Consider the following 17,500-nt stretch of genomic DNA (forward strand, 5'->3'; position numbering starts at 1 on the left):
CCAGGGGCGACTCTGACGGCAAGCCATATTGCGATGGTGATCCTGATAGCAATTTTCCATAGATCCATGCTTGGGAAGGGGGGGGTGATTCACGACGGCAAACACCAAGGGGGGGGAGGGAGGGGGGGAGGGACGGTGACGGCGACACTGACGGAGAGGTGAGGGGGCGTGCGTCCTTATGCTTCGGCGACGATGGAATGACTAATGAATCAATGATGGTGGGCGGAAAATAATTGAGTGAAAAGGGGGTGGAGGGGGGGAGGAGAGGTGATGGGGGGGCTGGCGGGCAGACGTGGCAGCCGCCCGCCACACACGCGTGATTAGGGGGACTCTGACGGCGCCTGCCATAGAAGTCGCCCTTTCCCTTTCATTCACGGAATCCTGGAGGGTGGGATGACCGAGTGTTGCCATCACGCGTTCCCTCCGACGTCTCAATACATCCCCTATGGTCAAGGTCGTCGCGACTGCCGCACGAGATCCCGTTACCTGTCCATCCTTTTTACCTGGAGAAAGCGTCTGTGACGGCCAGGGCGGAGCGGCGGCCTCTTCCACTTTCACCGACCACCAGCGGCATGGCTGACGTAATACTTATGTCGGATGGCGGTCTTATTACTATCATTATTATTATTATTATTATTAATATTATTATTATTATTATTATTATTATTAGAAAGGTTATGCAGAGTCGATGGAACATTTTATTTTTATTAGGACAAATACAGCTCATTGCTTATTAGGGCAAATACATCTCTTTCATTCAAAACATTGCGAATTGAAGGCGAAGAGATCATCGTCATCGCTGTCAATGACGGGCGTAGTTTTAATAACTCTAGGAACCAGCTTCTTACGAGGGGCGGCTGGAGCAACGGGGAGTTTTGGTGTGCTGTCGTCCTCTGGCGTGTTAGGGGGAATATTTTTTTTTTTTTCTGTTTTCCTGCGACTTCTTCTTCACCTCCTGACCCTCTTTGCCGCCTACTGTCGACTCATCTGACCGTTGCGGTTGTGCTTCGGTCGGAGGTGGCATCAGCGACTCCTGAGGTGGCGGAATCGACTGCGATGTCGGCTGCTGCTGTTGCGACTCCTGTCCTGATGGAGCGTCAGGAGGTGGGCTGGCCGGCAGTGGCGACATGTCGTCATCACTAAAGATCAATTTCTTCTTTGCAGGTTCTGACATTTTCTCCACATTGACATCCTCATGGTCAGCACGGCTTCGCTTACCCCCAGCATCGCCCAGATAGATATCAAAGCGGAAAGAGATGCGTTCTGTAACAGACAAAAAAAAAAAAAAAACGATGAGAACAATGGAAAAGTTTTTATTTCCCCTCCCACTCTCCCTCTTCTTATTCATTGGCAAAGAACGTTAATGTAATTTACAATGGTGAAGATGTCAGATGCCGTGCAAGGTAATGGCGTACTCACCCGCAGTTCTCAAGATGAAATGTTTGTTAGCTTGCTCCATTCTTGGAGATGAGGCTTCGACGTCCGACTGGGTTGAGAGGTGATGGCGAAGTGACGCTTATCCGTCAGCAATTACCCCATATTGACCCCCTTTCCCACCCCCACCCCACCCCCCAATCTACCTTATTACCGCTTTACAGATGTTACGACATCTCGCCTGGCTGCCGGCTGGGCAAAACGTAGGCATGCAATGCGGCATATTACGAAATATTACGTATGCCATACGAGTAATTTTTTTGTCATTATATAGATATTGATGCTTTTTGAAGGTGGCGTGAATAATGCACATTGCACGTTTAATGTATGCCAACTCAGTAGAAGGCAAAAGAACATGCAATAAATGCCACACACGAGGGAATTCAACCCCTGAAGTCGATAATTTAATGTGCTAATTTTCATATGTGGACAAGTTTGCATAAAATGATGTAAGACAGCGGAATTGTATTTGGGATGCAAGTTATAGCTATCGTAATAGCCTATGGTCTGACTTTGAAAATTAAGATAAACAGTAATCCAGTGGCCCATGGTCTTTGAGTCACTCAATGTATTTAGAATGAAAACGCATGGCTTCACCTGTTTTCTGGCAAGATTTATCAGATCTGTCACATGGCGATGATCGTGACAGCCTAAAAAATAAACTCGATCGCCCAAGATGCCTGCTAGACCGGCCTGTATTTCACGTGCATTCATGACGGCTTATGCGCGGACAATGCAGCGAACGTGACGATAATGATCAATTTCTATGACGCCAGTAGTGTCGGCGAAAAACATTATGACGCGGTTGTGATTACGTCCCTTGGCAAACGACAGATTAATTCTTAGATTTCCTGATTTATCCAGAGGGATGGCATTGTGCACGTCCTCCGTCACAAAGTTAAAGAAACATACTGTCCGACCTTTATTGAATGCATCAAATGTTAGGGAATTACGCGTGTCCAATCCTAGTGACTCAAGGGTCGTGTAAAACAATTTTGACGCGTGATGCGGGAAAGAGCTGCGAACGTTATAAATGGTCGCCCCGTTCACGGTGATATGTACATGTGACAGATCGGCGTGTTGAAAATATAAACCATTCTTATCAATTACGCCTTGTAAGCTGTCCATATCAACTATTGCCATGGTCAAATTTTGAGGTATGATTTGCGCGAAAGGTAATTCGGCAATCAAAGACGTTTGATTGGCGGCTAACACATACGTTTTATTGAGCGTTCTATTAAAAGTGTATTGCATTGGATTTCGAGTCAAGGAGTTATTTAACGATTCTAAGGCGGGCGGATGTGGCGTGACGCGGTCAACCCATAACTTAGCCATCTCGAGCTTAAATTTGAAACTGCTGGCATCTTGGTGTGAATTAAGAATCCATGTTTTGTTAGCCAATTCTAATCGAATTCTCACATCAACAGAGTCAAGCAGATAAGCGTCCAGACTTGATATATCCGAAAACAAAGGCGCAGTCATCGAAATGCCGTGCGTTTTACAATCTTTCATCATTTGTTTCTCGTCTTTATTCCCTCCCGTGAAATAGTCTTCATCAAATTTATTGATTATGCCTTTTGATCCATCATAATCACGATGGTAGAAGGCGACGCGACCGATAGAGTCAATTTTATCCTGAGGGATTGTTGTAATCATTTTAATGAAGGCGTGATAGTTGAACAAAGAGGATGACTCCACAAGCTGTTCGTTAAAATAACAAGCGCATGACTTAAACATCGTATTATTCAAACCATTACTAAAAACGACGTGATCGCCATCGTCTAGTGGCGCGCCGTCTGCCTTCGTCGCGCTAACTCGCAATTCTAGAGACAGCGTTGATAGATCCAAAAATTGCCCTGGAATACCAGGCAGTCTAAATTCAATGTAAGGATCGTTGATCCCCGCATGATTATTAGCATTTGCATCTAAATTAACGGGTAATACGTCCAACTTTCCCCTCGCAGCGACTGACGATTCGATGGTATGCAAGCGATTCACCCGCGGAAAGTTCTCACTCACGGCCGTCAGATAATTGCTCAGGGGGGTGGAGGTCGCTCCACCCTGCACATCCGGACCGTAATGAGTCATCTTTGCGACTAAGCTAAATATTGAAGATATCTGCTTTATAGCAAGTCTTTCTTTTCAGTTGCCTGGTTGGTGGTTTTCTCTTTTTTTTTTTTTTTCCGACTCCAACTTTCCTCTTTTTCATTACTCGTCCGCCTCGAACTATCCTTTCCCCCACACCCTTCACGGCTGCAACACCTCTATTTCTTAATGATTCGCGAAGTCGCTTCCCTTCTAAAACATCTGTTAATAAACCTTTTCCCATTTGGAGCGCTTCGGGTGCTACAGTGCGCATGAGAAAGGGAATTGCTCTTTTAGCAAAGCCACTCAAAACGGAAAATAGACCGCCACCTCTTCTTGAATGGGGTGGAATAAAAACCCGAATGTCGTCTAAGCCTCCACCTTTGCTTTGCGTAAAAAGCAAGTCGTATTCCGCTCGAGTGGGAGGTGTGAACGCTCTCGTCATGATGGTTGTCACGTCATGAATAAGACGTCGAGCATAATCACCGGCTATTTATTTCTGTCTGATATGCTGCTCCCGCCATGATCAAAATAAATAATAACGGTCACCCCAATTAAGGAATACATTTATACTCGATTTGTCAAACACACATCAACTTTATTTTAAAATTTACATGATATAGTTATTCAGACTTCCTCACCAGAATAGTTTCAACTCCAAAAGGTTGAAGTCGCTGCGCCAGCCCTTCCACCATAGGCAGGTAATTATTCTTCCACTCATCCTGGCAGCGACCTCTACATCCCAGTCCTTCCGGGATAATAATTTGCTCTACTTCAGCGTTCGCCATGGCTAGCAGGGCAATCTTTTTCAGGCAATTCTGGAAGTGTTGACGTCGATTCACGCTTGTATCCATCTTGAGTCCTTCCACGTAAGGCAAATCCTTCGACGTCGCGATTGCCTGTCGCGCCTTCTCGTTTCCCTCGACGGCCTCGCCCCAACCATACTGAGTCACGCAGGCCACCAGGTGAGGGAGATTTACGCTTCCTGTGGGAGGCGCGTGGATAATGATACGTCCTGGGTCATCTCTCGTGTCTGCCGTGGCCCGATGAAGCGAGTAGAGTCTCTTTCTAGCTGCATGTGTATTCTCGTATGGGTAAATCGTTTTGAGATCCCGCGCAATCCCACTCGGTTCGGTGGAGACGGCATTTACTGAATAAATGATATAACAGCGGCGGTCGCGGAAGATGCCATCGGTCAGCTTGCCCTCGACCACCTTCATCTTGACGAGTAATTGGAGGGCTGATCCACACGTTGAACCCTCTGTGAGGGGAGTGAGGGGAAATGTGTCATCGCAGACCTTTATTCACACGTATTGGTCGATATTACACCTTCTGCGTAGTAGAATTTATTCATTCAAATTGACGCAGGTGTTATTTTTTTTTCCTTTGTTGGTGGGAAGGGATGGAGGGCGGGGAACGTATTATTTATTAGGGGATGTGGGTTAGGGGGGGGGTGAACCTTTTTTTGACCATAACCCTCATCAATTATCCATCCGTGGGCCTGCACCCCTGACGCGCCTAACACGTGCTCTCATGTATTATTGATGTACTTACTCGTTTACAGAGTAAGATGGGGAGCTTTCTCATTTAATATGCTTCCCAGATGTCACCGACCCCGCCACCTATCAGTTTACTTCGTTGAGTCGTATTTCTGATGGCATCCGCGGGGAGTTGCGCCATGCGAAGTAGCAGTGATAATAATGGACGCTTATCGGGTGAAAGTCTTTTCGCGGCCCCCTTTTCGTGACCGAGTACTCGTATGAGATCAAACACGCTTATGCCAGAAAATGGTGGAAGTAAGTTACCGCGCTCATCCCATGAAATCCCAGGTTTACCCTCCAATAATTTCAAGAGAGATAAACCATATTCTCTAAAGGAAGGAGGAACGGCAACTCGAATCAAATCATCCAAGGGTGGATTGACAGGTGCGCGTGGTGGTGGCGTCACGCTGGCGGCGTCGGGGAGGGCGGCGGCCGGTAGCGGAAGTGAAGTTTTTTTTTTTTTCTTGACTTGTTTTGACGTGAATCGGTGCTGAGTTGTGCTGTCGGTCGGTTTAAACTTACACCTCTCGGCAACTGAGACGGGAACTAAACAATATTCTTTCATCTCTGTAGTAAACTTGTTATTGCCGACACGGCTATCGGGAGTAACGCGGCCAATATGTTACCACCTCGTTTGGAGATTAGAATCGCTTTCTTCTTGTACACGGGCGTCTTCTTCAAGGCTACAGTGCGAATATCACTCTTGAATTTTTTCAGGCGGTTAATGATGGTATCGTCGTCCGTCAGGCGTCTCTTCAAAAAGTTGGCGAATATTTCCGAGATGCAATTGACTTCGCGCTTATTCAAACTTTGCAAGACCTGCTTCCGCAATTTAGGGGTGACGTGCGAGAGGAGAAAAACCAAATCCTTGTACTTCAATATCAATGGTTTTTCCTCATCCATATCTTATACTAAGTCGTCCGCATCTATCCAGCTGTCAAATTTATCTGGGTACCCACGCCAGTGGACGAAGTACTTTCTCTTACCTCGCTCGACCTTCGATCGTAATATATCGACCTGGTAATGTGAGGGAAGAGAGGACTTGATTAATTCTTCCCTGTAGAAAGCGCCGGTCACGTCCTCCCCCGCCAAATCCCTTATGAAATAAATAGGGATTTTATGTGAGTAATCCACACGACTTATCTTAAAAAGCTCCTCGGTATTGTTGACGGTATAACCCTTATTGAATTTAAATTGCGTTCGGGAAGCACGTTGCAAGCGTACAATGTCTCCCACGTCTAATTTATGACTGACAACTTTCTTTCCCCTTGGCCGATTTAAATACATTCGTTTAAATTGCTTCCTGACTTGTGACAGCTCGCGGAGGTGGTGAACCTGAGCCGGCGTTTGGTTGCCGCCCAAACCGCGGTGTGGGGTGTGATTGTACGTATTTATTAGGGTGGGCAAGACGTTAATATACGTCAGTGTGTTGTTCTGCGTGAGATATTTATATATTTTTGTCTTTATGGTTCGGATGACCCTTTCTGCCAAACTCGCCTTTGTTTCACGCGAGTAATTGGAATACAAGGTAATACCTTTCAAAGTTAGATATTTTTTCACTGCTTGATTATAAAATTCGGATCCCTGATCGGTAAAAAGACGCGACACGCCTGTAAAACTCCCCGACTCTAGAACTTTTTTCAGCGCTTGCAGGCTACTGTGTCCGGATTTACTTGTCAGCGTTGCCACTTTCAAGTATCTGCTGAAAACGTCCAGGCAAAACATGATGTATCGGACGCCGCCATTGTGTCTGTGCAGCCTCGCAAAATCAGCCAAATCGCAAGTTAAAATGACGGACGGTTTAGGAGCGAGAATTTTTCGTCGCGGAAAACGTTTCAGTGTCGGCTTGTGAAGCGTATAAGTGCGGTTGCCCTGCAGAAATGCCCTCACATCGCGGAGTGTTAGATTCTTATCCCTTTTCTTCCCCTCTCTGTAGAGTGCTTGCACACCTCCTAAAGCCGCAGGATTCGTCATATCCCGGTAAAGTTCGTCCAAAACGGCGTTCATAGCAGATAGACTTTCTCACAGGGTGACTCATCCACAATATTCGTGCGCAGTTGAATTTCTTCGGGTGCGTTCGGGGATAAATCACACAACAAATAACCGTGATCTCGTCTAAGCACGACATTTTTATAAATTTCCACAAAGTGTTTGGCGCGCTCCCTTCCATAAAGTTGCCTGCCCAGACATTCAATTTGATATATATCTCTGTTTTTCATAAGAATGTAATGTGAGGCATTTAAAGTTATCGTTCTAGCATACTTTCCGGGGAAAAAGACATTCTGTGCTATCATTATAACTGACAAATTTTTATGTCTCCCTTTGGTGAAAGCCTCTGCTATCGTTTGAGAATTGCCAGCCGTGAGGAAATTGTCATCTAATATCAGGAGTGTGTGCGTTTGCGGGTCGGCGTATGGACTGTTATCATCCATCACGGGATCAATAATTTTCTCATGCACTTCGACCTTATCTTGAAAAGGGGAATTCTGCTGCAGCGAATGCGATGAGACGCCACAAATGATAATTCTGTTAAATCCATGCTGATATTTCTCTATAATTTTATTGCAGAGGTGTGTTTTGCCGGAATTTGTATAACCTGCAATAATTATGCGTGCAGGATATCTGAAGAGATTCAGCATCTCTTCGCTAAATGTCTTGTCCATGTTAAGTTCAGAGGGTTACTAAAAGACGCTACGATATGTTTACAGTATTTATTACTTAACCTTTATTTACATGGTCATGTAGGTAACAGCATAACTAACCTCCCAGCTGCATCCTCATCCCTGCCTTCTAATTATGACGTGGATCTCCCCCGACCCACACCTCTTCCTCAACCTCCCCCCTTCTCCCCCCTCTCCTTAACCTAAGTACAAATGTTCTTACATTACCTCCTCCTCCTCATCCTCCTTATCCCCACGTGGGCAGTACAAATGTCCTTACAGTACATGAACAATCTCCTCATTCCTCTCCTTAACTCCATACTCAAAACAAATGTTCTTACATTACATGAATGGCAGCTGCTGGCGGCCGCGGTCTCTCTCCACCCCTTAATTATGACGTGAATAATGTCATGGAAGGCCACTCCCGATCACGACACAACCCATCCTCCACCTCCCCCTCTTCCTTAGCCTACGTGGTCAGAGCAAATGTTTTTTTACATTACATGAAGGGTGTCTGCTAGCAGCTGCGTCCTCTCTTTCTCTACCCCTTAATCATGATGTGAATAATGCCGCGGAAAGTCTCTCCCGATCACGCCACAGACCACTCATTACCCCATCCTCCCCCTCTTCCTCCCCCTCTTCCTCCTCCTCCTCCTCCTCCTCCTCCTCCTCCTCCTCTTCCTCATCCACCTCCACCTCCCCCACATCCACCACCACCTCCTCTTCCATCTCATTCTCCACATCTCTTTCCCGCGGATCATTGTCGGGGTGATAATACGCCCTTGAGGTATAGCCATCGACGTGAAAGCGCTTGTCGTCAAAATGTGACAACGTTCGCTTTCGCATACGAGTGGTACAAATTTGTCCTTTCACATTCCTGATATTATAGCAATCCACCATCCCACATGCGACATTATTAAGTGTTTCCCTATACTGCTGATGCAATATATTTTGCTGAAGGTGAGTTGGAATGCCTTTACCTCGAGATACTTGCTTGTCATCTTCCAACAGCAGCGAATACATCTTTGGCTTTAATATAATCGCCTCTTTGATGAGCGTGGATCCGGTTTCAGATTTCAACAAGCCTAGTTGACCCTTCCGCTCCCCATTAAAACACGGGTGATCTGAAGCAAAGTTACTGGTGTCGAGAAAATTTGCCATGGGTCCATGTTTCAGTTCATCATTTAAGTTTGTAGGTATGTGCAGACTGAAAATAAAACTGTCAGTATCTTCATAAGCTAATTTAGCTCTCTCCCCATAATTAGCTTTGATGACACGATACCAAAAGTTGTACATGTACTTCTTTGCCACTTCTAAAATATGGTATCCCAAGTAATTTGGCTGCCTGATTTTAATCGTGTTCTTACTGTTGACACATATGACTCGGTCCTCGCCTAATTGGTGGACCCTTTTAAAGGATGGATTTCTTGCATACTTCAGGAAAGACTTTCTTTTTGTCACTAATTTCTGCTGGAGGCCATACTTCACTTCAGATAACATGGATCTACCATAAACTGCGTTTGACATCAGTTTGCAAATGCGATTTTTAATGGCGCACGTCTCATTTTTACGCTGAGCGACGTTCCTTTCTATGAAAGGTTTCAGGTATGGAGCCTGTCTGAACCTATATATAGCATGAACACATTGTATTTCCAGTCCAAGTGAGAGTAAAAGTTGCAGCAATTCCAGACTGATGAGATGATCTTTCAGTCCCTTATGACTGGCCACGAGTTTACGATTTTTCCTCCCCAGCTTACGACCCTCAGCTTCTAACAGTCTTTTACTGTACGGTGAGATGTCATCTTCTGTAATAGTCATGTGTGCGAGGCACAGAGGGAACTCGTCCGTGATCCGAGCTACGTCGGGGGAAACGTCACAGCTGTCTAAATGCAGCCAGTAACCGACGTCGCCATCTGTCGCATGATTCTGGATGCCAACTTCAAAAAAATCATCCATCTCTGACTGAGAAAGCTTTTTGATGTCACCCATAGGCAGGGGGGAACACATAACGCTTGCATATAATGAATTATAGTCCAGATAGAACACATAGGTGCCGGGTCCACCGTCGGGTTCGTGGTTTGACTGCAGGTGTGGCCTGACGCAAGTTACAAAGCCTCCTCGTACATTTCTTTTGATCAGGTGATACATGTTAGGGTCGTAAGGTGGATCAAGTTGAACGCCTGTCGACTTTAAAAAAGCGTCATAAGCATAAGAAGACAGTGACACGTAATGTGACACGTCCAGCCCATAAAATTCATGCAGGTATGATCTATATTTGAGATATGTGTCGGCTAATAATCCCACATCAATCTCACAATACAGTCTTATGTAATCGCCTAAAGTGCGGCAGGATGTCATACTCCACACGCTTTGAGCGTGTTCATATTCTCCAGGTGGCAGAGCCTTCCCCTTGAGCGTGTCATAAAATGCCTCACGAGGTGGCAATTGTCGATCTTCTAAGCGGCCAAGGTCGGTGATGTACTCATAACAAAGAAACTGTTTTTGAGTGCAAATTACACGCCTTACATCCTCGGGGAGGTAATTCACCATTTCCTGGGCGTAACGCGTGCTATAGCCCGCCTGCACGTGACTCTGAGCGAGATGACCGAGGCCAGCATTCATAATGGAAAGCGTGTCCTGAAACTGCAATTCCTTAATCCTTACTTTCAATAAATGCGATTCTGACTTGGCAAGGATGTCCACGTGCGACTCTGGCAAGTGAAGGTCTTTTATGATTAAGGAGACGTCAAAGCTCATATTATGTGCCAGAGTGATGAGATATTTCCTCATGTCACGACACTGGAGGTTGCATCGCGCGCACAAAGCCCCCTTGTAATTATTTTGTGGTAATGAGTGGTCGTGATGTTTATGAGGTGGGGTTTTCACATTAAAGGGTTGATGGCAGAGTTCGCAGTGACGCTGACGTTTGAAGTGGGCTTCATCCTCCGCAGACATGCTAATTGGATAGCTAACTACACTTTCCTTGATGATTCCCCAAGCATTGGATAGGCTATCAATGAAATTATTCACGGGATCTTCACCGAAATAACTTCTCTTTTCCACGACATCTCCATGCCTATTGATGATGAGATACGAGTATCCAATTGGGTCATGTTCAGCTATCACACTCCTATTCTCCTTAGGTTTTATCATAGTTTCAAAATCAAAAAATGCTAAGTATGCAGGCTGATAGGTGTAGGCAAAATTTTTAAATTTTACTTTTTCACCGTCACCTGGAAAGAGAAGAGTTTGAGTGAAGTCGCAGTGACACTCGTGATCGCTCAAACTGACAGACTTGGGAACTGAGCTGAAACATACTTTGCAAAACTGATGACCCTCTGGGGTGGGACTGCTTCTCGTCAATTTCCGGTGCAGCTTCTCCACGTCTTTAATGAGCGTCATATGTTTTCCACCTAGTAAAAGGAGTGAGACTACAGTTTTATACTTCCGCGAGCCTTTTCTTGATAATGTTAAATAGTATATCTCACCGCTTTTTGTCAGTGTATAAACGTCCAGAGACAGACAATTTAACCTTTCTAACTGACTCAAGTTCTCCCAAGTCACTGGACTGCCTACTTTTCCGCGCGTGACGTATTTCTCTCCGCCATGCCGTCTCCGTAATATTTTTGGAATTCTTTTCCAAGGTACACCTCGAGCATGAAGTCTGAAAGCCGCCAAACACTGAATAACACAGGATGAATGTCGGCCATCAGGATTGAAAATTTCATTCCCTCCTCGCACGCCTCTAGGATAAGCAACATAATCTCCTATGCCACTACATGCGACATGCAAGCAATAGTTGATGAAAAAATTCTGTACTCTTGAAATGATAAAACCAGATCCTTCAGTCTCGCTGGTAAGGCTTTCCAGCCGACTGTTCAGCTGATGGATCCATAAATCAACAAGGTCAGGCACATCTTGATAGGTGATCAGTCGTGCTCTAAAAGCAATATGAATGACTCGATGTTCATCCTCGCCTAAGGTAGAGAATTTCACTAGTAACAGAGAAATGTGTGAAAATATTTTCAGGGTGGGGGGGAATGGCGAGCCGTGTGACGTGAAATATGATCTAATTTCCCGTATAAAGAACTCCCTGTATTCGGTAAGTAGACCGAGTGGATCTCTGCTTACATGATCAGGTATGTCATATTGATGTCTGGTGAAGCTCCTCATAAAATTTTCCCTCGAGTCAATTAACCGCGGCTCTTCCGGCATCCCGCGCTCGTCAAGGTCTGCATCCGCCGACTCTCCTGCCATGCTGCGCTCATCGTGGTCCGCCTCCGCTTGTGGCGTGTCTGGGAAGAAAAAATAGAAGTAGCAGCGACAGTTTATTATTATTATTATTATTATTATTATTATTATTATTATTATTATTATTATTGAATTGATATTTACCTTGTGTAGGTAGTGAAGGACTTGAAGTCTCGGAAGAATTGAATACGTTCCCCGATAATCCACTCGATCCCGGCCGTGGCGAGTCTTAAAAAAAAAGAATATTAGTAGTGGCGGTGGCACCGTATTTATTGCTTTATTATTTGTAGTATTTTTTTTTTTCTCACCTCTTCCCCCGCCTCCGCGTGGGATGTCGCCTTGTGACGTCCGCCGACGTGGGCCTTCTACGCCGGCGTTCTGCTCAACCTCAATCGAGTGTGAGCCTGTACAGGAAGATGTGCTCAGAGCTCAAACTTGTAAAGATTGACAGTCATTTCATCTTTATTATTATACATTCCCGCCAAAATAAGTAATAATGCTTACCAGAAGAAGCAGGATTGCCAACTTCGCAGGTGTGTTCTGGCGGTGGATGTGGAAACAGAAGTCCACACCGCTCGCATAAATCACACTGGTCTTCCACACATGAGGGGCAGGATGGATTAGTGCGCCATCTCCCACACACTTCACATAAAATCCGCGCCTCTGCTGTTCCACAGTGAACACCCATTTTCTTTTCTTTTTTTTTTCTATAACATTGTCAACACTTTGTCCCGGCCGCCATGCCGCGCGGGGAAACACTGAAGCTTCCCGCGCAGATGGTCGCGAGGCGCGTGCCTTGACTCGGAAGTAGGCAACACCTGCCTGTTTCATTATCCTCCACTCCACCCATTATCCCACCTTGATCGATTCTCTTCAAAATTTTACGTCCGAGACGCAAAGTTAACGTGGTCTTATATGTAACACGCAAGTAACACTGTTTTCCCCATCTTCAAACTGAATAGGTTTGCCTCTTTGATTAGCAATTTTGATGGCCACACTCTCTATAGTTGATGCAGAAAGTGGTTTATACGTAATTGAATTCGCACCTTTACTGGTGCTGTCGCCGGGGAGTGGTATGACGTCTAATATATTAACTAGTTGGTTGCCAAATCGCGAGGGGGAAATGATGTCGGTATAAACGTACATATAATCCGTCCCTGCATCAGCTCGCGGTACGTATTGAGCGAATAATTTTATGGGTGATGAGGAGGAAGCTTCGCTGGCGTCGGAAGATGAAATGCCGTCGCCAGATCTTTGAAAGTAGACGGTGTAGCGAAAATTTGGATTGAAACCCAGAATGTGAGCTATATGCGATGCAAATTTTATACTTATATCACTGTAAATACGATCGTCATTAGGAGGGACAATCGCGTTATTCACAACGACCCGCTCCAAGTCGCGGTCATAATAAATGATATCCGAGTAAGGGAAATAGATCTTAAAGGAGTCATTCAAGATTGCTTGAAGTTCTCTCACTATCTGTCCATTAATTGCCTTAGTTATGGCCGGTATGTTCTTATCGGTAAAATTGGAGATGATATTCCTTTCCGGTAGATAGGTATACATATTATATTCATACATATCAAAGTCTGACTGCTTAACCCGACCATAGAACGATATACTGGAATTTGGATCCCCTTCCGCAATGCAGTAGAAATATTTAGGGAATAAAATATTACACAGGCCGACTTCATAATCCCTGCCGGTGTCTAAATGAATGGGTAAGATTCTGTTTTCAAATTCTGTTGTTGTGTTGTTGGGAAATGACCTACCACCTGCAAGAGAAGATAGGTATACGTATATATCGTCACTATCTCTCAATGACATGTTTTTTAAACCCTGTCAACTAACAGACTGACTTTAAACTTTACCTTTTCATGACATATATACGTCGGCAGACTGGAGATTATGGCGGTACGGCGTGGATAGTCGCGACGACCTTGACCATAGGGGAATGTACTGAGATATCGGAGGGAGCACGTGTCGGCTATAATAATAATAATAATAGTAATAATAATAATAATAATAATAATAATAATAATAATAATAATGATAGTAATAAGACCGCCATCCGACATAAGTATTACGTCAGCCATGCCGCTGGTGGTCGGTGAAAGTGGAAGAGGCCGCCGCTCCGCCCTGGCCGTCACAGACGCTTTCTCCAGGTAAAAAGGATGGACAGGTAACGGGATCTCGTGCGGCAGTCGCGACGACCTTGACCATAGGGGATGTATTGAGATGTCGGAGGGAACGCGTGATGGCAACACTCGGTCATCCCACCCTCCAGGATTCCGTGAATGAAAGGGAAAGGGCGACTTCTATGGCAGGCGCCGTCAGAGTCCCCCTAATCACGCGTGTGTGGCGGGCGGCTGCCACGTCTGCCCGCCAGCCCCCCCATCACCTCTCCTCCCCCCTCCACCCCCTTTTCACTCAATTATTTTCCGCCCACCATCATTGATTCATTAGTCATTCCATCGTCGCCGAAGCATAAGGACGCACGCCCCCTCACCTCTCCGTCAGTGTCGCCGTCACCGTCCCTCCCCCTCCCTCCCCCCTTGGTGTTTGCCGTCGTGAATCACCCCCCTTCCCAAGCATGGATCTATGGAAAATTGCTATCAGGATCAACATCGCAATATGGCTTGCCGTCAGAGTCGCCCCTGGGTGGGTGGGTTGGGGGTGGGGGGGGACGTGAAAGGGCGACCTACACGGCATTGCCGTCACAGTCCCCTAGCCACGCGTGTGTGTGGCGACTTCCACGTCTGGCCGCCAGTCCACACCCTCCCCCTCCTTTCACTCAATTATTTTCCACCCACCATCATTGATTCATTTAGTCATTCCATCGTCGCCGAAGGATAAGGACGCACGCCCCCCACCTCTCCGTCAGTGTCGCCGTCACCGTCCCTCCCCCTCCCTCCCCCCAACCCCTTGGTGTTGCCGTCGTGAATCGCCATCCTCCCTTTCCCAAGCCTGGGTCTCCATCCTGTCATGGACTGCCACTGAAGTCTACGGAAAATTGCTGTCAGGTTTCCCCATTGCAACTTGATCAACCCCACACTCACAATATGGCATGCCATCAGAGTCGCTCCTGGGGTGGGGGTGGGATCCCCCCTCCCCCCTCCCCTCCCTCCCCCCTCCCTCCCTCTCCCATCCCCCAACACTCTATTTACAGTCAGGGTCTCCATCCTGAAATGGATTGCCACTCCGGGTAATTGCCATGGGGGTCGAGCCCCTAAAGGCTTGCCACTGAGGTCCCCATGCAATGGGGACCTCAGCGGCAAGCCTTTTTAGGGGGCGACCCCCATGGCAATTTCCCAACTACTTCTCTCTCTCTCTTTCTCTCTCTCTCTCTCTCTCTCTCTCTCTCTCTCTCTCTCTCTCTCTCTCTCTCTCTCTCTCTCTCTCTCTCTCTCTCTCTCTCTCTCTCTCTCTCTCTCTCTCTCTCTCTGTCCACACTGTTGCTGCTTTTCGTCCTCGACTCTTAATCTCATAATCCGCTCTCCTCCTCCTCCTCCTCCTCCCTCCTCCTCTTCCTCCTTTATCACTCATCCTCCTCCTCCCTTTTTCATTGTTTTATTGTTTTTTGTCTTCTTTTCACTTCCTCAGTTTTCCACATCATTCGTATTACATTTGTACGTTTCTCTCTCTCTCTCTCTCTCTCTCTCTCTCTCTCTCTCTCTCTCTCTCTCTCTCTCTCTCTCTCTCTCTCTCTCTCTCTCTCTCTCTCTCTCTCTCTCTCTCTCTCTCTCTCTCTCTCTCTCTCTCTCTCTCTCTCTCTTCGTTAACGGTTTGCTTTCATTGCTTTTTTGAGTCTATGTATTCATTCACTACTCTTACTTTCTCTCATCTTCCCCCACTTCATTTCCTCTCTTCTTCCTTCTCTTTCTGTCTCTTCCCCATCTCCTTTTTCTCCTCCCCTTTTACAGTCCCCTCCATTTTCTCGTAGCATTTCCAGCCATTGATTTACTCTTTACCATCCTCCTCCTCCTCCTCCTCCTCCTCCTCCTCCTCCCACGGGACTGTCGCTTCATATCCAGTTAATAAATAGTGGCCAATTAAGTTCTTTCAATTAAGTCTACAGATAATTACCCAACCAACCTTTGATGCCCCGCCCTTTTTTTCCGTGAGCCAATAAGCGCCGCTTTTGACACGAGGCCCCTCTGGGATTGGATGATGGTGCGTTGGTGGCGACCTGAATCAGCCAGTGGGGCGAGAGTGAAAGTGTAGGGGAGATAGCGAAGTAAGGGAGAGTAGGGTGGAAAAGATGCGAGTGTTAGAGAGGGGGGAGAAGGATATGGGGTAGGGAGAAAGAGAGAGGGAAGATGTGGAGATGGGCAAGAAAGGGAGAGGGAGAAGGAAGAGGTGGATTGTTTGGGAGAGAGGAGAGAAGGTGAGGTAGTGAGGAAAAGGGAGGAAAGATGGAATAGTATAAGGGAGAGAGAGGTTATGGTGTATCGGAGAGGGAGAAAAGGGAAGATGGGATAGAAAGAAGAGGGGAAAAAGATGTGATAGATAGGGAGATTAGAAGGAAGATATAGATTAGTAATAGAGTGTGGAAAGGAGAGAGAGAGAGAGAGAGAGAGAGAGAGAGAGAGAGAGAGAGAGAGAGAGAGAGAGAGAGAGAGAGTGGTGGTATATTAGGAGAGAAGGGGAAGGCCACGAGGGAGGATGGGAGAGAGATAGGGAAAAGGGAGGAGTAGGGGAAGGGGCAAGAGCTGTGAATGACAGACAGACAGACAGACAGACAGACAGACAGACAGACAGACAGACAAATGGGTGTGTTGGTAGTGATGTTGATGAATATTTTTTTGGTTCGTCGTAAATTTTCGTTTATTTGTCCTTTTATTATTTATTTTTTTTACTTGTTTGTTTATTTTCATGTTTACACACAAACGGGGCAAGTTGAATTTTTTTCTTTTAGTAGTAGTAGTAGTAGTAGTAGTAGTAATAGTAGTAGTTGACTTACAATTTTATCTTAATCGCTGCTTCAAGGGGAGAGAAAAAGTAAAGAACAAAAAAAAAAGCAGGAAAAACTATTATTTCATCTACCAAACACAAACGTAATAAAAAAAATCACAAGAAACAAACAGCAGCAGACTTGTTGACCCTTACGAAACCTTTGATGAGCTGCATTACTAAATCTGATGAGAGAGAGAGAGAGAGAGAGAGAGAGAGAGAGAGAGAGAGAGAGAGAGAGGAAAGATAACAAAGATGAAGATTCGTCTAAGTGATAAAACAACATGGAAATCTCAGTGATAAGATGAAGATGGACAATTAAAAGGCGGAAGAAGAAACAGAAAACGACGACGGCAAGAGAACGGGATCAATCAAAGAAAAAGATTAGATAGTGGAGGGGTAACTGAGATCAAATGAACCAGAATAGCTCATCGGTAACCAGAAAAAGACGATATTGTGTTTGTCGCTGGTTTAAAATTATCCGCATTAGGAGAAAAAAAGGAAGGTGATGGCGAAGGGTCGAGGAAGGGAAGGAGAGTGATTAAACTGCATTAGAGGGAATGAGACGGTTATTAG

At 45.8% G+C, this 17,500-nt stretch overlaps 2 protein-coding genes across 24 annotated transcripts in view; one reads left to right on the forward strand and one right to left on the reverse strand.

Moving 5' to 3' along the window:
- LOC135105095 (peripheral plasma membrane protein CASK-like) overlaps positions 1–17,500 on the forward strand; it is a 239,781-nt gene that overhangs the window by 166,891 nt on the left and 55,390 nt on the right. The window lies entirely within an intron of this gene.
- On the reverse strand, positions 7,757–12,175 carry LOC135105094 (uncharacterized). Its single transcript, XM_064013056.1, has 2 exons — positions 12,116–12,175; positions 7,757–12,015 (listed from the first exon to the last, which is right to left on the reverse strand). The coding sequence occupies exon 2, from the start codon at positions 11,975–11,977 to the stop codon at positions 8,273–8,275; it is 3,705 nt and encodes a 1,234-aa protein (XP_063869126.1). The 5' UTR covers positions 11,978–12,015; positions 12,116–12,175; the 3' UTR covers positions 7,757–8,272.

Source organism: Scylla paramamosain, chromosome 11 (genome assembly GCF_035594125.1).
Source record: "Scylla paramamosain isolate STU-SP2022 chromosome 11, ASM3559412v1, whole genome shotgun sequence".
Classification (NCBI taxonomy): Eukaryota; Metazoa; Arthropoda; class Malacostraca; order Decapoda; family Portunidae; genus Scylla; species Scylla paramamosain.